Source organism: Patagioenas fasciata, chromosome 3, assembly GCF_037038585.1.
Source record: "Patagioenas fasciata isolate bPatFas1 chromosome 3, bPatFas1.hap1, whole genome shotgun sequence".
Classification (NCBI taxonomy): Eukaryota; Metazoa; Chordata; class Aves; order Columbiformes; family Columbidae; genus Patagioenas; species Patagioenas fasciata.
This window is the reverse complement of record NC_092522.1, coordinates 78705327-78727058: the sequence shown is the minus strand read 5'-3', so window position 1 is coordinate 78727058 and position 21732 is coordinate 78705327. Positions and strand designations below refer to the sequence as shown.

General features: G+C 39.4%; 1 protein-coding gene across 1 annotated transcript in view; it reads right to left on the bottom strand.

Annotated features, from left to right (window-relative positions):
• Nucleotides 1–21401, bottom strand: part of SEC63 (SEC63 homolog, protein translocation regulator) — a 60240-nt gene extending 38839 nt beyond the window's left edge. The window contains exons 1-3 of the mRNA XM_065834594.2: nt 21078–21401; nt 3648–3747; nt 2607–2721 (exon numbers count right to left, since the gene is read on the bottom strand). Of these exons, the coding sequence (XP_065690666.1) occupies nt 2607–2721; nt 3648–3747; nt 21078–21201 (339 nt within the window). The 5' untranslated portion in view covers nt 21202–21401. The remainder of the gene's footprint in view (nt 1–2606; nt 2722–3647; nt 3748–21077) is intronic.
• Between the last annotated feature and the right edge of the window lie 331 nt (nt 21402–21732).

Genomic DNA, 21732 nt, shown 5'->3' with positions numbered 1-21732 from the left:
AGTAAAAAAAAAAAAAAAACATTTCAAAACTAGATGAAGAATGCCAGATGAGTAGCAGAAGCTGGAAAATGGAAAAAAAAAAAGTTTGCTGGACAGGAAGAGGTGGGTTTTCATGGCTCACATGAATGCTGCACTTTATTAAAAAAAAAAAAATCCTAATTTTTTCTCTCTGCCACAGATGTTGCATGTGATCCCTGATAGGTGGAAAGTCTGTCATCAGTTTATCATTAATTGCTTACTCCTCATTTTCAAATGCTAGGCTACAGAAGTTAGGCCTGACTTATAGAAATGCTCAGCAGCCTAGGACAGCTGGTGTCAGTCAGCACGCTGCTTGGAAGACAGAGCTTCCTTCTATTAACTACTTACAAAAGAAAATTAATGCCCCGATCATCTTAATTAAAGAATTCAAAACTATAATTAGTGTTGAGCTTTACGTTTCTGTCTCGGATCCTACCTGGAAAATGGTAGTAAGGATGTTTATTCAATAAAATAGTGAATTCAAGTGATGTGCTCCAAAAAGAGCCATTCTATATTCAAAACAAAGGGCTGATATTTTATACAAAATAAGGCGCATGTACATTATCTGATTCTGTCCATATTACAGTTCTCCTCTGGAGAAACAGCCTTGTCATATACGCTGATATGCTAACAGAAGATTCAAAGAAAAAAAAAAAATCTTGGCCACAGGGTGAATATAGAGAAGCAAATTAATTATCGTGTACCAAAACTTTCAAGCGCCTGTCTGCAAATTTTTTCTTCTTTTTAAAGTTTCGGGTTTCTTTAACAGCAACATTTCCACTATCTAACAGCACTTCAACATCTGTATCACCTCAACATCAGCAGGGCGGACAGCAACCCTAAAGGTTCCATTTCAATGGTAACAGAAGAAAGCTGTTCACTTTCATGTAGCCCAAAACAGAAGTTTTTCAAGGAGACCTAACATAAGTCCTCTGATAGCACTCAAGTACAAAAAGCAAACATGCTCTGGAATCTTGAACTCTAATTTGAACCCTGCTTCAACTGCTCTATCTTCACACCCATCTCTTCATCCCCCTTGGAACATACTGGCTTTAATTCAACTTGTCCTTATGACAATATGCTCCATCCCTCGATCAGTGACCAGAGCATTCCCATATTGGTTTCTTTGCCTGGGTGAGATGCACATTTCTCCAGCATGCATACAGGTTTACATTAACAAACATTCAGTTACAATTCACTAGACATGAACATTTTCCCCGCTCAGGGTTGTTATTGTAGAAGTTTGCCAAAGATGACAAAAGAAAATCCTCTGATGATTTAATCCTTAGCCGGATTTGTTTAACCAAAGTTAACCCAGATAGCTGAACATTTAAACTGCAGATAACATCCAATAGCAAAAATTTATCTCGTTCCTGTGTGTCAGTGAGAGAACACAAGCCAGCAATTGATCATTCAGAGGAACTGAGCAGAGGCTGAACTGAAATAACTTTTCTCTGCACATGACAGGTGGGGTCTTGTTCTACCTGTCCAGCTAGAAACAGGATGGAATCACATCTCTGCTCTAGTGGCTTTCTTAGCCTAGAGCAGCAGTACCAGTGATGCCTGTCCTTATGCCAATGAGTCATGTCACTAATGGGAAGAGATGTATTTGTTCATGTTCACATACATATTAAGCTCTCCCACAGTAACAATATGCATCAAGTTTAATCAAAACTGGTTCTTCTGTTGAGCTGTACACACGGTGTACTTCCTTAGAGCAGAGAGTAAAACATACCTCAGACTTCAGCACTGAAGACTACTCTACTGTTATTCAAAAGAGGAGCTATATCAGGGAATAATTACCATAAGCAAAGAATTTGCTCGAGGTATTGTGGTTAAGATGAAGCAATGAGTTTGACAAGACTAAAGAGTTTAAGACACATCCAGAAGACTTATTTGTCTCCTCAGGATAAATAACTTCTTATATCCATTTTGAATCTGACCTTCCATATAAATCAAGTACTGCATCTGCCTTCTGGATAAACACTACATATATTTTTTTTTTCAGTTCAATAAACCAGTTGGCTGGTATCGCTATACAGAATTTGATGTTTGCATTCACAGATGCAACTGAGATTCAAGGTATCCTTTACTACATCAAAATGTGCATCACCAATAACCTTTAGTGAAACCTTTCATTTACAAGAGAAATATTGCCGTACAATGGCTGTAAATCAAATGAATTCACATTCTTGTTTATACACATTACTCAGCAGCATAAAAATGGCTATTGAGAGGATTTTCACACCCAGTACGACTTTTTTCCTGTACTAAGCATGGAAATAAACATCACAGTAAGACTCAAAATAGACTAAAAAAAATCCACCTCGTTATATTAAAAAAGTCATCAAAATTTTGAAGGAGTTAGACACAGAAGTTATAAATTAGCACAGATAATAGGCAAAGAATATGTAAAGACTAACTTTACAATAAGCAGCAGTAATTTTCAGATGCCAAGAAGAATGAAATCACTAGGTACAATCACTAAAGCTAGCTTGTTTTGTTTAAAAAAAAGTCTTAAATTTGACATCTAGAGATAGAATATACAGTTGCAGTAGTACAGACTAGTGAAAGATGCTATTACTCACAGGATCCAAATGTAAAACCTCATAAGGATTGTATTCTTGATATTCTCGGTCCGTTTTGGAAACTTTGTATGCAAGAAACAAAAACAGTGCCCAGCCTGCAAGGAGGACTATTTTCCTGTTTGGAAGAAATAATTTTTTTAATGTACAAATCCACTGGCTCTAGTATAATTCTACAAGTAACACAAGAAGTCACTTGATACCAGTCTTCAAGACACAATCTTAAAGCAGTGAGACACATTAAAGCCATTTTAAACCAGGTATGAGTATTTCAGTTATAACACCACCTTTGACACAGATGAGACAGCTGCTCTGACTTGTAATTAATTTGTTTTCTTTGGGTGTGGGTTTTTTGGGGCTTTTTTGGTTTGGTTGGTTTTTGTGGGGGTTTTGCTGGGTTTTGTTTTGTTTAATTCAGGTAAGCCACTCAAAAAAATACTCTTCCCATTCTTTAAGTCTCTGTCCTCAGCAGGAATACAACAGTATTTCCTGGTTTTAAAGGATTACTTCAACCTGATCATAGACAATGTTTGGGAAAAAAAAAAGCTGAAACAGATTCATAACAGATGACAAACTATTTTGAGGGTGGGAGTTGTAAAAAAAGAGCTGAAGGACATAAAACCACCAACTTTGAACATAAAAATTATTATTATTGCATATTTGAATGTATATGTTTACATATTAAATGTTTAAATCAAAAGACATCATTAGCACCACCAATTTCAGAGAGGGAAGACTATTTTCTAGAACAAATAAATGTATTGTTTACTTTTTTTAGTGCTGAGGTTCACCGGTTTCATTTATCAGGTATTTTATCAAGGACAAACAGAATCCATCTTGATTTCAAGCCCTACTAGATAATAACTATTATTATTATTATTCAGATATAGCAGCTTGCAAATGTCTCTTCTGTGACAGTAATTATTGTATATAAGTAATTATTGTACAACTAATTCCAGCTGTTTTGATTACCAAAAGATGTATTTTTATAAAAATAAAAATATAGTAATTGCTTTAATGGAAAGTCATGTAAATGAAACATACTTTACTGTAGGAATTATGTTTTGTTGTGGTTTTAGCAGTCGCAAACGATACCACAAGCATCTTCCATATACATTTCTTATATTCTTTAATCGAATTTGCTCTGTGAAAATAAAGAGAAAGACTGTGATTAACCAACGTGACAAAAAGCAGAACGACAAACACACTCACTTCATCCTGGAGTAGGTACTACAAGGTCAGTTGGAGAACTAACAAAAGTTCCAGCAATAGTGGAGAAAAGAATGTTTTGTATCCATTTAAGTGATACCACACATCCACAAACATAAGAAGTTGGTCAGATTATTCTCTGCTACATAAAAGGAATCCATTCTATATTCCACATGCCACATAGCAACCGTCACTTGCAAACCCAGCCTTTGCCTGGCTAATACCCAACTCCAAATTTTCCTGCTGCCATTTTATACTTGACTCAAACAAGCTTCCCATTTCATTATGTCAGCTACTGTGTACAGGAAAAAACAAACAAGCCACAAAAAAAAAAATCCCAACCCAAATGCAAAACCATGCAGCTAGAGTGCAGCTAGAGCAATAGCTACTGCCTCAATACAAAATACGATGCGTTTTCCTCCTCTTCGCAACATCTGCTTTTTAGATAATAAGTTTCCTTCACTTAGGTTTTTCCTTTTGAAGGGGAAAAGGAAGGAAGAGTAAGATAACAGCTACTTGTAGGCCATCTAGACCTATAATATCGGCCCTTGGCAAGAATGCACACACATTTAGTAGCCAACAAGGTTCCCTCCTGTGTCCTTTCAGGACAGGATGGGGTTGGAAGGAAATGGTATTTGTACTGTCAATGTCACAGTGACAAAGCTCTCTCCATTAAGAGAGTTTTAGTTGTATTTCAGAGTGAATCAAGACCAACCCAGTCAAAGTCATCTTCTATGCTAAGAAAAATACAGTGGAAAGCAAATAACTTGGACAGAATTTCTGTAAGCGCTGAAATTATATGTTAGCACTGAAATTATATGTTATAAAGTGACTTCAATCCTGTTTATCTTGTAAGTAACTTGTCTATCCATAGGCTATGCAGTCTGACATGCAACACTTCTGAAGTAAGGTCACTGTAATTACCTTACCTGCAACAGAATAAGGCCCTTCTCAGACTAAAGAAGAAAGAACGAAAAGAAAAAAAAAAAATCATCCTGTCTCAATATATTTAGATACTGCTGATGAACAAAGTGACTAAATTTCCCAATTTAACTGAGTTTTTGAACTATCTAAATGCAGAAATTATATTACCAACTTCGATCCAAAGCACATGTCAATCATCTTAAAAAGTCTTAAATCTCAGCTTTGCACTTTTAAGAATACAATGCCCTCATCTTAAATAGAATAGCAGTTATGATACAATGGAAACATTTTTCTTCGGCAAATTTTGAAAAGGTGATTGTGAAGGACAGTGACCACCTCTGTTTAGTTATTCTGAATATACTGAGAGGTGGGATATGGTGCTTAGTGATCTATTCGAATCCCTAAGCAAGCATGCAACTCAGATTAAACATCTAGAACTTCAATTTGCAGTCACCAAACTATCCGAGGCCAAAGAAACATGATCATAAATGCCAATATCGCATACCAGATCAACCACAAATTTGGGTTTAGCCTAGATCATATGTGAGCACAGGATGGTATTTCAAACTCCAGCTGATTTAGGAGAAATAGAGAGTGGGAACACAGATACCACCTGGCCACCCACAAACTAGTAAAGCAGACAAAATACTAAAGCTTGCAGAGACATATTTCAGGAACCAGAAAAAAACTGTATCGGATTATTCTGAACTACTTAATTCTATACAGTGTATCTTCCCCAAAACTCAATATGACACTCAAGAGTTTGATGGGATTCCTTGAGAGAACCAGATTAGTCGTCCCACCACCCCCAAAGAGGGAGAGAGAGGGGCAATGGAAGATGATTCAGCCCCCCACATCTGATCTGACTATTGCAGGGCTTCAAAATAAGCTTCCGAATTGGTCTTACAATTTCGTGCAACAGATAAATCGCACTGGTATTTTGCGGTTCTCCTAATCTGCAAAGATTGTTCACATACTTAAATCAGATATTAAACACAAAACATTCTAAACAAAAAAGGATATGACTAATATTTGGTTAAGCAACTGCCCACTCAGTTTCACCTCACTTGTGTAAGGCTTTAGAAAGCACTGTGAAGGGAAGATTCATAAGGCAATTAAAACAGGGTTAAAATGCAACTCTGACTCCCTACTGGTAGAATGCAAATTAATTTATCACTTTCTATTTGCAATTTTTTTTAAGACAAAAATAGTGAGATATCTCTATTAGTTGAGAACTGAATCCACCACAGCTAGTAGTGAGCTAATTGTTACTTAAAATTAAACTATGATTTTTTAATGCAGAAGTAAGAGACATTACCAGCCAGAAAACCAAAAGTGAGTGCTGTTCGGTAGCTGTCTTAACTGACTACAGTGCACAAATACCTAAAACTAACATGAAAAAGCATTACCAGTGTGTTCGGAGAAAGAGAAGCTGACTAAGAGAGACAACTTCGTTTACCCAACGCTGTAAAGCAAAGCCTAACAGGATATGACTCCTTTTAGTGTTTTTGCTAGGGTGCTTTTAGCAAGTTGCTGTTCCTTGTCTTTAAAAAAAAAAATCTGTGCCACCTTGCAACACAATGCCCCAGTTCTCAAACCTGCCTACCGACCAGCCCCGCAAGTGCCAGATGATCCTCTGCATCCTCCCTGCAAGAACAGCCAATACCCTTCACCTTACCGTGCCAAAAAGCCCTCAGGGGAAGGCACCATGGACAACAGAAAAATAGGTGTACACAGTAAATTAAAAAGTTAGGATAAAGTCAAATAAAAACTGACCACGGGGAAAATGAAGGTAGAAATTAAAGAGAGAACTGAGGATTTTTGGAACAGCTTTCCTACAGCAGCTGCAGAAGTCACATTTTGTGAACAGTCTGAGCGGGGGGAAAACCCACAACACAAACTAATACACACACCAAACACCACCACCAAGGCAAGTGCTATGAGCAAAACTTAAGCCCTCCACCTAAGTCAGTTAAGAATCCCTGACAATTATGTCCTGGAACAGTGCACACACATCTGAACAACTCTGGATCAAATCTAATTACAGTTGATTAAACTATAAAAAACCAAAAGCACCTCATTAATTTATTTCCGATCTTGGGATTGTAATGGTCTCATCCGATTAAGAATGCTAAGAGGAAACAGAGCACTAAAAAGATGAATGTTTATGGTTATCTACCCAGAACATAAAGGACCACATTCTTTCTAAGTTAAGGCTGAAGTCCAGACTATTCAAATTATTCAGGGCTATCCTGAGGCACTTCCTCTCTGTCACATGTCATCATTAACACGTATTAACTTGTGGAATTCAAAAACAAGCAGCTACTTGGGAGAAAGAAGGAGGACTACAGAAGTGCAGACAGCATCACTCCCAGCTTAGGCAGAAGGTCACTGGCAAAACATCATCCTGATTAAAAAAGCTATACTCCTGCTGTATCCAGAAAAAAAACGGCTTCCTGTTAATTTACAGACAACATATGTGATTGTACCAAAGAAAACATTTATATTGTTAAGAAAAAACTGGCTGCAGGAAAAAGGAAAAAAAAAAGCTACCAAGAGCCAGAATACAGATAAGTACTGTGCTTAAAAAAAAATAAATTAAGCAGTAATGTATTCTTAATGAGAAGCTATGGATAAACTGGGTCCTTCTTTGCTTTACCTTCCTCTCCCAAGCAGCTTTCTTTTACAGAAGTGGATTTGCAGTGCCACAGAAGTGCCACAGTCCCTGCAGCATCCTGCAGACCCCAAGCACACACAAGTAAACACATTACATGCTGCTCAGGGTAAAGCTTTGCAGCAAAAGAGGAATTGCACCTTCTTTGGATTTTAGCTCTGGAGTCCTTGCTCTGTCAGGGAAAGAGGTTCAGAGTCTGAAAGGCAGATAAGAGTTCTCTGTTTCTTCTTGCTTCAGATCACGGCTCCCCATTAAACCATAAGAGCACTTCAGACACCATGCTTTGATATGGCATTACAGGGAGACAAGTGGTGGGGGCAATGATTTTCCTCTAGTCAAAACGACTTCTCATTTGATGGATAAAACCCTCAACAATACTCAATCTCTTCTATGGCTTTTAAAATAGATATTAAACCGCCTTGAAAAGCTAAGGCGTGGTGCATCCATGTGCTTTCGAATTAATCTAGCTAACAATAACCCATGCATCAAAATATTGTTAAAGCACATCTCTCAGAGGAGGATGTAGGTGCAAGTTCATTTTGCAAATAATCTGGGGAAGCACGCCATACTTCCCCCATTTCTCTCCAAATTATTATAGACGCATCCAAAGTTTCTGAGATTCACAAGCAACTTTTCATCAGTACAACTCTTACATTCAGAGGGTTCTCACGAATGCTTATAATATCTTAACAAATGTATGTGAATATCCAGCCAAAACTACATCTTCATACACCCTTCAAGTTTTCAAGAAATAAACCAATTACTGGTACAAAAGGAAATCTGAGTGCCATCTCTTTCAAATATTCAGAAAGAGCTAGTCAAGTCCTCCAGCGATACTAGCAGGTTTTTTTTTAATCTAACATTGTCTAAAGTTTTTAGATAAATGAAAACAAAAATCAAGATCCTAGCACAGCTAGGCTATTAATAACTAAATGAGGGGGGAAAAAGTTCATCTGTACACTAACCTGCTTACTACTTTTGGATGAAAATAAAGTAATTAACAAATACTTTAGACTTTTGCTTCCTTAAAGACAGCTGTCCATTTGGCTACATACCTTAACTATATCTCAAATTTACAGATCCTTGATCTTTAGTCATTCTCTAGTTAACTTTACGTTGAATCCAAAGATGTATGCAACATCTGAATTACAAGCTCAAAGCAAGTACTAAAAAAGGAGAAAAAAAAAAAATCATCTTTGATCTTTATTTCTTTTATTTGGTGATTAAAGGTTTTCTTCCTTTGTATTCCAGGCAACAATACAGGTATCAGCAGAGAACGCTTAAGTCAATAATTGATTCTTTTTTTGTCAGAACTTATGTATGTCTCTTGAATATCCAGGTCTTCAGAGAGAGCGATTTTAGTATGAATAAGCCAGATGTGTCCACCTTTTCTTGGTGGGTAACCCAGACACCACAGTTCTTGGGTATCATAGAACAGCTGAATATTTGAGGTTGGAAGAGATCTCTGGAAATCATCTAATCGAAAACTGCTGCTCGGAGGAGGGCCAATAAAGCAGGTTGCTCAGGGCTCTGGCTGTAGACCTTTTGAGTATCTTCAAGGACAGAGACTCCAGTCTCTCTAAACAACCTGTTCTAGCATTTGATCAGCCTCATAGGGCAAAAAAATCTCTCATGTCTGTCTCAACATCTGTTCATTTATTCACCACATGCTGGGTGAAGAACACAGGGTACACAAGGAAGCTGATCACAGGCTGCATCCACAGTTTCTGTAGATTACATACAACCATCAAAAGAAAGATGTGGGATACAAGGCATTTTGGGGTCAACACCATAAAGCAATACAAATACAACAGCACTGCACAAGTTTTGTTTCATTTTTAGTAACCCAAGTAGGGTAACATAATCTAGCTTTTACTTCAGAAATTACTTCTGCCTTACACCATTCTGACAGTGAAACAGAAGTGGTCTTCACTGTTCTCATTGAAAGAGCTTGACAGATTATCCCTACCTAGACCTAATCTTTCTGTTTCAGGTTCTAGAGGGTCCAACAACTGCTCCAAAAGAAAGCCTAAGAGAGATTTTACATCCTCTTAAGAAACAAGCTTACACATTCATTGGAGATGGGCAACTCTGGAAGAGAGCGAAGGGAAAAGAAGGAAAAGGAAAGAGATACACCTGGAATGATACAAAAGTGAAAAATTTTCATCACCAGAATCTTGTTTCAGCTGCAACAAACGCATCAGTTTTAGGAAAAAATGCCACAAAATAAGACTACTGGCATCAGTACTCTAAAAGCATATAAAAGTCTGAAGAGATCATATAGTCAATTTTTAGGACAATCAAAAACTAACTAAAAACATAATATCCAGAATAAATAGAAGCAATCAGTTTTCCATCATTCTGTCTCAAACAGTAGGAAAGAACAGAAATAGCTCCTAGCCTCCTGTCTCCTTTCTGCCTTCAGGATACTGAGAAAAGCAAAGGCAGCAAGTCTAAAATACAGTTCTGGTGGACTGCATCAGAAAAAGAAATACGAGGAGGTGCATATGAAACATCCAGCACACCAGATGCAGACAATTTACCCAAAGTGGAACACTGCTTGGTTTCAAAATAAAAGCACTTCTTCCAGCAAGGAACATGGAGTGACAGACTTCTGCAGCCCAAAAACTTGAAAGATCACTTAAAAGACAGACTTTCACAAACCTTACTTGCAGCGTATCACCCCCTCTCTACCCTTGTCTAGGAAATTAGTACCTGTGGACTACAAGAGATACAGGTAGTACACACAGGCTGCAAGCCTTGAGTAAAGGTTATGACCCAAGGGTACCATGGCTCTAAGTATTAAACCTGTTCCATTAAAACTGAGGGTAACAGGGCTCAGCAGAACCACTGCTCGAGTTTCTGATTTTGCTGCTTTTAATTCAGAGTTCTACGGTTTTAATCCTCTGTGCATTCAAAAGGTTCCCGTTTCCTTTCAACAGCTACATATATGTGTAAATATATACTATGTATACACATACATATGCCAATGCTGAACTTCAACAAGCACAGAAATTAAACAATGTTACAAATTATTTATTGAGGTGTTGAACTGGAGCTTTCTGAACAAATTTGCGTTTTTTAATCACAGAACCATTTCTCAGATAACAGGTGATGAATATAAGTATGAAAATACTACCCTACTGCATTATTAAGTCACTTTAGCTTACCTCTATTGGTATTTTCCTTAATAATTATTATAAAACAATTTCTACACGGATATATCTGGGAAAAAATAAAAATCAGAAGATTAGAAAAAAACCCTACACTTACTTTCAAATGAAGACACTGACAAACACTGACAATGATGTTTTAAAGTAGTAACCCCTATTAAACCCTAGCAAATAAGAGGTAGGATTCAAACTCAAAGTAACTCAAAGTCAGCAGCTCCTCTGAAGTACTAATAATTTCAAACCTCATTATAATAGGATTGACTTATAGTTTAAAATCTCAAGTTACAAGGGAGGAAACAAAATAGATTGATTTAAAAGTGTTCTAAAATGCAGCTGCTTAAATCCAAAACCCTTCAAATGACCACTAGCATTTCAATTAAAATTGCAAGTCACATAAAATACTGGTGAAAGACTTTGAACTGACCATTCCAGTGAAGAATTAAGTGATCTAAACTGATGCTTTCTGATTTTAATATCTATTACTGTAAGAATTTTCCTCATCACCCCAAGTTTATCTTTAAAGAGGTCATGCCCAAGTTAGCCTCTTCACTTAAATGTTTATAGCTGAATAATCTGATCCTCATTTTCAGAGTGATTTTTCTGTCTAGTAAATATTCATGGAAATAATCAAATAATATTAGTTGGTTTGAGTAACATGTTGTTGACTATTAAAACTCCAAGCAGCTCATAAGCTACAGAAAGTCCTGTGAAAGACCCTAATAGCAAGGTTGCTTCTTTTCTGTAGCATATTTTGCAGCAATTAGTACAAGGGACAAAAAGTAACCCAACTTTGCATTCACACAGTTCCACATGTGTTTCCTGACTAAAAGACAGCATTTTTTTACTAATGACATTAATAAACAGTAACATAAGTTGATTCAACATCTTGAAAGTTAACTTATTTTCAGAGCTGACTTACTTGGACTTTCTGTTTACAGTCAGCCTTGCTGGACTCAGGACACAGTTCCACATTACATTACATTACTCCTAATCAAGCCATTTCAAAACCTTCTCCTTCCTACTAGTATATTCTCTCATTTGTGCTGGCAAAACTAAGTGGGAATAACTACAATAACTTTTAAGCTACGTCACCTAAATTATCAAATTTATAGTAGGGTTAGACCTACATGTGCATCAGCAAAACTTTAACGGAATCTGAATCAGAAAACCAGCCATTTTAATATGAAATGACACCCATGAGTCAAGGTTAACAATTTTAGATTAAATTAACAAGAACACTGGGCTCCAAGACTTACACATCCTTAATTACCAGGTTTATTTTATGAATGTGGTATAGAGAGAAAACCAGAACACATTCAATCCTAAACAAATACAGATAGAAGTCACTTAGCATACCATCAGTCACTAAAAATGCCTGTATTCAGTACAGTTCTCAAACACACCTTGAAGAAACTATAATCAAGGACAGAATTAGTGAACATACACCCATTTATCATCAATAGGGCTTTTGTAAAGAGAAAGTGAGCTTTACAAACTTAAGTCCTCTAACGGAAGTGAACGTATAGAAGAGGAGATCCTACGGACATAGTCTGTGGTTTCCAGAAGGCTTTTGAAAGGCTCCTCTTAAAGTCTTTAAGGACAACTACCTAACGATTACAAAAATAAATGAGACTAGAACACAGAGTGAATGGTCAGTTCTAACAGCAGAAGAAAATCACCAGAAGTTCTGCAGAAATCTGTGTTGGAGCGATGATACTCACATTTCACTAAGAACTAACACTGGTAAAGGATTAAGCAATAAAATAAAGCTTCTGGACAACATTAACTTATTCTAGGAGGCAGGGGTACCCTAAAGAATCGCAAAGATCAAACAAATGGACTACAGAATGACATGTGGAATTCGGGGTATGAAAATGTAAAGAGCAATGGGCACCATCACCTCTCAGGAATGCAATCTTGGTGTTGTGAGAAACTGCCCTGTGAACACCTCAGCTGAATGCCTATTCATTTTAAAAAGCAAAGCAAATGTTTAGAGCATTCCTGTGAGGAAAGGAAGAGAACATTATTCCACCACCTAAGCTTAAGGTATGTATAACTGTAAGTATGATGCACAGTCCCAGTTCCCACCTCTTAAAGAGAGGCAACTAGAAAACATTCGATTAAGGTGAACAAGGGCCATCATATGTGTGAGAAAATTTATGGCACAAATACAAGCTACAAATATTTTGGCTGGGAGAGAGAAGAGTATATGGAGAGGTAACAGAAGGCTGCAAAAAGCCTAAGTGACAGCCAGGACATGCAGGATTGAATGTTTACTGCCTCTTCCATTAGAGCAAATAAGGATCATAAAGTAAAATAAGCAGCAGATACAAAACAAAAGTGAGTATTTGCTATGTGGAAAGCAGAGCTGGTGAACTCCTTGCCATAGGATGGCAGGGATGCTGTGCTAAAGTCATTGAACTGAAAACCATTGGAAACTGGGAAAGGAAGCATCATTTATGCTTGTCCTGCTATTCTCTCCTTAAGGCATACACTTTTGTAATATTGTATAAAGAAGACATCTGACCTGACCTAGTATATCCACTCCTTTGTTTCTCAAAAAAAGATATTTGCAACTTTATTGGTAAGCCTTTGCAGAAGTCACAATATTAGCAAATATCCTAGTTTCAAACAGTTCAACCAGTCAATCAAGACAAAAGCATCTTTTGAATCTAAAATGCATCACCTCCAGCAGAAACATATTTAGAATGCTTATAATTTCCTGTCCAAGTGAAAAATTAAGTGAAAATCTGAAATCACCTCTTCAATCTTCTCAATTAATTGTACACTTATTTAAAAACCTGGTCCAGGCATAAATCTTCTTGCTCAGGAAAGAAATGAAGTACCTCTTTTGGGCTTCTCCCTACTCTTGATACGGTCCAGCCAGCACAATCTCCCTTACCATGAAATGGAGGCACCACTTGTGTCAGATCCTGGCTGACAACTGAGGGAAAGGACTATGGCTCCCTTAGCAGGAGATGGCAGCACGACAGGGGGAAAGGACACAGCATCAGCCCCACTCGAGACTTGTTCAAAATCCTGCAGATCTGCACCCCTCTTTGCAGGCATTAATTAAAAAAAAAAAAAAAAAAAAAAAAAAACCAACACAAAAAACCAACCACCACAACACACACGAAGAAAAACAACCACATACCCCACCAAGCCCACCAAATCCTCACTTCGAAATCACTACTGATCCCATCCCTCACCACTGACCTTGCTCCTCTCTCAAGTTCCTGCTCCTGTTGCAAAAATGGTTTAGCTGCTCATGAAACCATAACTGACCCATCACACTTTACCCTTGAATATATCAGGTTAAATAGCACTAACTTGAGTTCTCTAGTACATAGTCTGTACATCCTGGTAGTTTAGTGTTGTCTACATGAGCAGTCAAGATATTCCCACAGCAAGTAGAAAATTAACAACAAGGTATATAATAAACTTCTACAACACTGTTTTTATAAGCTTCCATAACAAAGATTGAACTTAAAGAAACAGTTTTATTTCCATCTACATGTAATGAGAGATAAACTTCCTTTAATAGCTTGATCTTTATCTTGCAACAAAAAGCTTTTCAGAATTAAGTGTTCTGGACAGTCTTGAAGCTACTCAACTAATCTCTAGTACAGGGTTATTAATTTTATTTTACTACTAGGAGGTTACAATGCTTATAATAAGATTACAGTACTTCAAAAAAATTATAGGAAAAGACATGCCTTTTTTCCAAATAACAGAGCCATTTAGATAACTGTCCAAATGTTTTGTTTCGAAAAGCATTTTTAGAGGTAATTGCTAGGCATTAGTAATGACATCTCATGATGTTTGCCCTTCAAACGTTTCTGTAAAAACACCCTACTGCTTCAAAATAGCAATACAGTAAAACACTACAAAATAGTAATAAGTATCACCATTATATTATAGTCTCTTTTTTAATAGTCACTAATAAGCTGTATTTTCTGAACTTGAAGCGGTTTAAGGTAACCACAGTACTCTCAATACCCCAAAAGAAATCCATTTATATGTAATAACAGTTTTTAAATGCATAATTGAGTTTCACTGACTCTCATCCCATTTCCTGACACACTGCTCAAAGTTTATATTAACAGGAAAGGATAAGCACACACACAAGTGGGCACAAAATGCTTATATTCACAGATATCAAGTTTTCACATCTATGCCCATCCACCACAGAAGTATCAGCAATAAGCACGGCATCCTGTGGTTTTATTCTGTCCTTTTATCCTGCTCTTTACCAGCATCCTGTACTATACCAAATACCAAAATGCTGTGAAATACTTTTGAGGCAAGATTAATAAGGTTTCAATGAGCTGTGAGCAAGGACAGGGGTCACAGTCAACCCACTCCAACCAATCTGATCTCACCACAGGATTAGAAGCAACACATAAGAACTTTACCCTGGAGTGGGAGCAGCAGTTATCAGGTAGCATCAAGATGCCCTTCTTCTCCCTCAGGTGCCGTAAGGTACAAGTGCTCATTACAGATAAAACAGAAGAAATGCTGCCTGCATTCCCTACATTGGCTTGAGTCACATCCAAGTTGCAGACTGTTTGTCCTTAAAGAGTCTCAGTTCCTCTATTTCCATCTTAAAGCAAGAGATTAATATGGATCTCTCAAGACAGTCTTGAGATCTACAGATGAAAAATACACCAAAAAACTTAGAGAAGCCTTCATATGCATATTACTACTGGATATCCAGTATAGTGGGCAGATATGCAGAGAAGTATGGTTCCTGATACAGTAAACCTTTACGGAAGGACTTTCTCAGGACTTCCGTTCAAGAATTTGAACACATGCAAAGTGTTACCTACCCACAGTAACTCGCAAAAAATCCTACTGCTTCGAAATAGCAATAAAGTAAAAAGCTAACAAAATAGTATTGAGTATCACCATTATAGTCTACTCCCCCTCTTAGTACCCACCTAACAAGCTATATTTTTATAGTATTTCTGTACTTTGCCCAGCCTCAACGCAAAAAGACTAGACTAGAACTGCAGTTCTCAAATGGCCTGTGCTATGTACGTTGCCTCTGAGTATTGTAAACCCTCTGCAGTGACAAGTCTTGCAATAGCTGTTTTGGAAGATACCTGAATGCATGTAAGTCACCTCTGTCTGTGGGTTTCTAGTCCTTAATGTTTCACAGGGAGGCAGTGAAAAGCTTCTATACAGCTAAAAAAAAAAAAAAGATGCAAAAGATAACTTGCACATATACTTAGCTCAGTTTTGTAAGCAGAGAAAACCCTTTTTCTGCAACTGTGTTCATCTGCAAAGAGGCACAGCATCTTCAAAGATTAGCAGGCAATAGCCCCCTTTAACCAGATTTTAAGTTTTTGTTTGTATTAGCCCAGTGTCCTTCAAGAAACCTTTAGCTACATCTCAGAAACATTTGAGAACTGAGGGTGCAGGGGAGAAGGTTAGTGAGCAATAGGACAATATATATATAGCTGGTGGGGGTGTGGACCAAGGAAAAACACACACACTTTATTTGGGTTTCTATCACAATGAAAGTAAACTGAACAGCCTTTATTTCAATTTTTTTAAGCTATGAAAATGCAGCAGCTTATCCCTTTTTTTTTTTCTTCATTCCTATAGCAGGTTTTTCTATTCTCACACTTCAAGAAGTAAGACTTATGTTCCAAGCAATAGCTCCTACAGCCTCTTTTCTCTCAGAGAAGAGACTGCAAGAGAAAACTTTCATTAATGTTATCCCTCCATTCACAGATATTATTCTTCAAGGTTTTTGAACTGTTTCCAACATCTTGTTTTGTTCAAGTTACTGTAAAAGATTCAGGAAAGGGACTTATATTCTTTCCAGCAGCTTTGGAACACATTATGAATACCCAGTGCCCTGAAATAGGTTAATTTATTTAACATGGTCCTAAATCAACTCAAAAATTAGTAGCACCTGACGATCTACGACCACATTTCAGCACAGCTTTTTAATTATGTGTCTCAATTCAGCAGCACAGGTGCAAGTCAAAAAGCACACAAAGTTCAGCAAACACATCAGCATTGAGCAACAACTGGTGCACTAACCAACTTAAACTCATTCACCTCTTGCTTTCCATTTCCTTTCTAGACACTGATGTTCAATCCACAGAAGCCTACAGGGAAACTGGCTCAAAGCAAATCCAACAATCCAAAGATACTTTGATGGGCACTTATCCACCCCTAATTGCTGGGGGAAAAAAAAAAAAAATTATCTTCAACTCCCACGATTAACTTCTTGAAAAATAACTTTAAAATCCCCATTTCAGAAAATACTTTTTAGTTAAGAAGTGAATCTGCACCAGAATAACTTTCTAGTAACTGTACTTTTGTTCCAGATCAAGAACAGTCGTTGAAATACTTTGCCTTACATTAATTATGCTAAAGCTATACCAATATTTACCCACAACAGAGGTAAATCACAAAAAGCATGATTTGTTTGTTTTTTTCCAATAATAAACCAGATACAAGCCAAGACTTGGCAGTTTCACCATCACCTGAAGCCATCGACACCACCGAAAGAATCGGTCTTCTCCCCCAGCTCACAGTCACATCCTGCACCATCCCAGACATCCACAAAGTGAGTCCTACACAGAAACTAATACACATTAAAACACAGAAAAAAAAAGAGGCAAAAAATCATTTTAGCTCAAGTGAGTTTCTTCCAGTGCCTCATGCTGCCCAGGGTGCTCTGTTTTGCACAAGTGAGGGGGAGAAATATAAGACTTGCTCTGTCAGAGCACTGCTACCTTGAAGTGGTTATGAAACTGCAGCCCAAGACACAAAGCTGAACAATTAACCTTTTACAAGAACCTTATTAGCTCCACAATGAACACCAAGGAGACATAGTCATTGTGACAAATCCATTTTACAGAGTCAATTACCTGCTTGTTTGGTTTATCAAAGCTGAGGTAATGAAGTTATAGGACAGTTCACAGGGTGACTACCACAGTAAAATCCTCCCAAATATAACTACTGATCCTTACTACAGGTTGCAGCAACACTTTACACGAACTCTCTCTCAGAATCTCTTGAGAAAGCAGGTTTAGACACCTAGGAAATAAAAGCAGCTCAGATTTTATTCAAGACTTGAGAGAGACAAAAAAGTTAAATTATATTGTTTTCCAAGACAGTGGTACTGAAAAGGCTTTTCAAAGTTTTTAAAAAATATCTAAGAGCAAATCTTAACAGCTTGCCAAAAAACTATCCTACTAAAAAACTGACATTAGGTAACACATTTTGAGTTTTCTTCAAGTAGTAAAGCAACATATATATATATATTTGCTTAATTTCCAGACTTTACTACGGCAAAAACAAACACCAACTTTTTATCTTTAATTTACTCTGTGGTCACTTACTACAAAACCACAGCACAGAACAAATGCTAAAATGTTACAGACCATTAGCAATTCCCAGATTTTTGGTGCTAAACCTCACTTAAGAGAGCCATGAACATTTTGCACTCTTGTTCCTTGCCCTCCACTGGCACTCTCTACTGTATCAAGTACCAGCAGTCTGTGGTAGCACATCTGCAGAAAGAAGCAGTGAGCACCAAAGGCTGGACCTCCCCACCATGAACATTTCCCTCTTGCTTCAGACTAGCTCTAGTCCACTCTCATAACACAATGTGACCGAAGCACAACCTTCCAACCTGGTTTCTACCAAAAAATGAATCTGCTCTCTATCTTTTGGGTGCTCTGGTTCACATTGCAAAAGGTTCTTGAAGTGAGGAAGACAGCCAGGTGATTTGCTTCAGAATTTCAGTACAATCCACTCTTCCCACTCCTGCCAGGCTCTGCTGCAGCCAGAGATATAACAGCTATGAAGTCCACCTGGACCTCATCAACTTCACCCAAGACCACAAAGAAACTATGCTGGCTTCTCTAGCACATGGAGGACAAAACACAATTCCAAAACAAAAATGTCAGCTGGTTCTACAGAGGGAGAGCAGAGGTGTTGGCAGAGCTTATTGAGTCTAGCCCAGTACTGTGCATCACTGTTTGAAAAACCTGCTCTAAATTAGTATCAAAACAAACATCTCTTATCGAAGTCTAGATATTCCTGCTTCTTACCGGGATCAAATGCTAGCAGTGCTGAAAAAAAATTATCTTCTGAAGACAAAGGTCTTCTCTTAGCTTCCAAAATTATACATGTGTTTTGGTTTGCTGGCTTTTTTTAATGAACTTTTCTGAAAACAAGACGTCATGGCTAAACAATCGGTACTTTGCATCATCACCAGGTTTTAACTGATTCCTGAAATCCAGTTCAAATGCTGGAACATGTATGGCTGAATACATATGAAGTTGTGTGAACACTATTTAGAGGGCTTTGCTGGAAACAAGTTGCACAAGAGCCATATATTAAACAACTAGAACACCACAATGAAGCATGGGAGTGCTCCACTAGCCCGGAACATGATCTGCAGAACACCTCTTTTTTTGAAAAGAGCCTGCAGAACAGAACTCAAGCGTGCTATTAAATTGTGTGCCAAAAATTGGACTATGTTCAGATTTTAAAATCCATTAAGGCAGTTACGAGGCAGAAATAATCCTTTCATTTCCATTCATTGCCATGCCTGGTGATTTTCACTTAGTTGACTCATTTTTGTACCAACAGCATAATAAAATTTACCTTGTGTTTTGGAAAGTATGGTTTGACACAGCTTTGTAAGAATCTAGCACTAATTGCAGAAAGATATGCAGCAGAACCTCCACACGCTTGACAACACTGGCTAGAGGTAAAGAAATGAGTAATGTTTAATGGCAGGCCTATTTGGCAACTGGGTACAATCCTGACAGGCATATTCCAAAGTTAGGTTTTCATTTTCTGTCATTCTGTAAGGATAACTGAAGATCAAATAGAAAGCTAGCAAAGCATTTCCAAGTTTGACAGCATTTCTACAGCTTTTCCTGCAGCTGTCTGTCCTTTGAAATTGAAGTTAAAGAGCACAGAGTGTGACTGCTGGCCATACCATTCTGCACAGGATCTCAACTAAGTCACATCGGGTTCCCAAAAAGCAGCTGTTAAGCACTATGGAAGAAGCAAAACATTATTCAAGAGAAAGAACAATTTTTCCCCATATTGCCTCCCACTCTTCTCCAGAAAAAAAAAAAATCTTGAGTTTTGGGGAAAGGTTACAGAAGAAGAGCTGTCCTCCCTCTCTGATCCCCCGATCCCTAAAAACAACCCAAAGATTACAAAATGTCTTCAACAACAGTAACGCCTCACTCTTGCAACAGTAAGGACTCTACAAGACAAGGCAGAGAAACCTTTCTTTACAACAGAAAAAACTAACTCCTCAGCTGTACAACAGGTAGTATCTGGATGGCAGAGGTTCTCCAGCCAGTGCCCTGCCAGAAGCCCCAGGCATGCTTGCCGGCAACCAAGACTGTAAACAACCATGATTTAGCACCAAAACTGCATTTGTTCTATTGATTTTTTTTCTACTTACTCCTTACTAGAGGGCATAGGAGTAAAATTTCATTGTTGAGTATTTCTTTTACATATAAAACCAAGTTAAACAGAACCACACAAGCCATTTAAAATAGTATACAAACCCACTAAATAACCACAAGATACTGAACACTAAAAAGATGTAGTGAACAAAAGGGATTTTTTTCTCAGGCTGTAAAGCACAGGTGTGCTTAAAAGGTCAGTAGTTTCAGCAATGGGAATCGGCATCAAACATCCCTGGTCTACTGAGCATTTACTATTCTGCCTTTAAACACAATTTCTACAGTCTTTTTAATCCCAAAACTGCAGCTAAAAATGTAGTCCTGGCAGCCCATACACTAAAATGCTTTCTCTCTCCAAGAACAGAGGGATGCAAAGAGAACAAAGAGAGAAATGATTGTGGAAATTAAATTTAGGAGTATTCAGAGAAACTTTTGTAGCATCGTTTGGGCCATAAAACTTCATCCCGAAGGGCGGAAAAGGAATCTAGCACTTAGGACACCTAAGCGTGACTTGCATCGGGAAAAATTAAAGCCCCGTTTTCACACACACTGTGACCCTCACGGCACATCAGAGCAGAGCCTGGTAACTTCTCCTCTTCAGGCTCAACCCCAAATCAACGTTCAGTGGTTTATTCATTTCCCACGATAAAAATTTAGGTCGTCCTCCCTAAAACACCATAGGAAAATTTATAAAAAAAAAAAACAAACCCAAACAAAGCGTTATTCCCCAGCGCAGCAATGACTCTGCAGGAGAGGGGCGCGGAGCCTGCTCGGACCCCGCGTTTGTCGCCAGGTACCGCTAAATGGCTGACACTGGCGAGCCCGGCAGCCCCCGGGGCCGCGCTCCGCAGAGCTTCCCGCAGGGCCGGCCGGGAGCCCCGGGGGGGCGGAGCGGAGCGGCGCCGCTGCGGGCCGGGCCCGGCCCGGCGGGAGGCACGGCCCGGCCCGGCCCCGGTCTGCTCTGCCGCGGCACGGGGGGAGGTAAAAGGGTGGAGGGGAGGCGGCGGCCAGGCCCCGGGGCAGGGCCGCTCACCGGCGTGCTGGTCCCGCGGCCACAGGTAGTAGGTGGCGGGGATGACGATGAGCCCCACGAAGCTGGTGAGGAAGTAGAAGAACGTGTTGCCGCTGTCGTCGTACTGGAACTGCTGCCCCGCCATGGCCGCCTCAGCTCAGCTCAGCGCCGCGCCGGCCGCCTGCCTGCCTGCCTGTCCCCGCCGGGCGGCCCGGTCTCGCCGTCCCGGCTGCGCGCGGGGCCGGACCAGCCGCTCCAGGATCCCGCGAGAACGGACGCTCCCCCCCGCCCCTTCCCGGGCACCGCCGCGGAAGGAGACGTGTCACTGTGCAGCCACCATAGGCATTGTGGCGTCACGGGCGGCGCGCGCGCGCCCCCACCTACGCACCCCGCCCGGCCGCTGATTGGCTCGCCGGAAGCCCCGCCCCCCGCGTTCCTCCGCGCCGAGAGAAGCGTGTGAGGGGCGGCGGGGGCGGTGCTGTTCCGTCACCTTGCGTAGCCGTCGCTGTCACTTGCCCTGTCCCGGTCCCGAGGGGCGCCGTGACCCCGCCCGGCTACCGCGGGCGAGTGTCCGAAAGCGGTAGCTTGCTGGGAGCGCGGTGCCGAGCGCCGGCTTTCCCTTGGGCCGCCGCCTGTTTCCCGCGAGGTGGCGCCACTGTTCCGGGGTAGCGGCGCG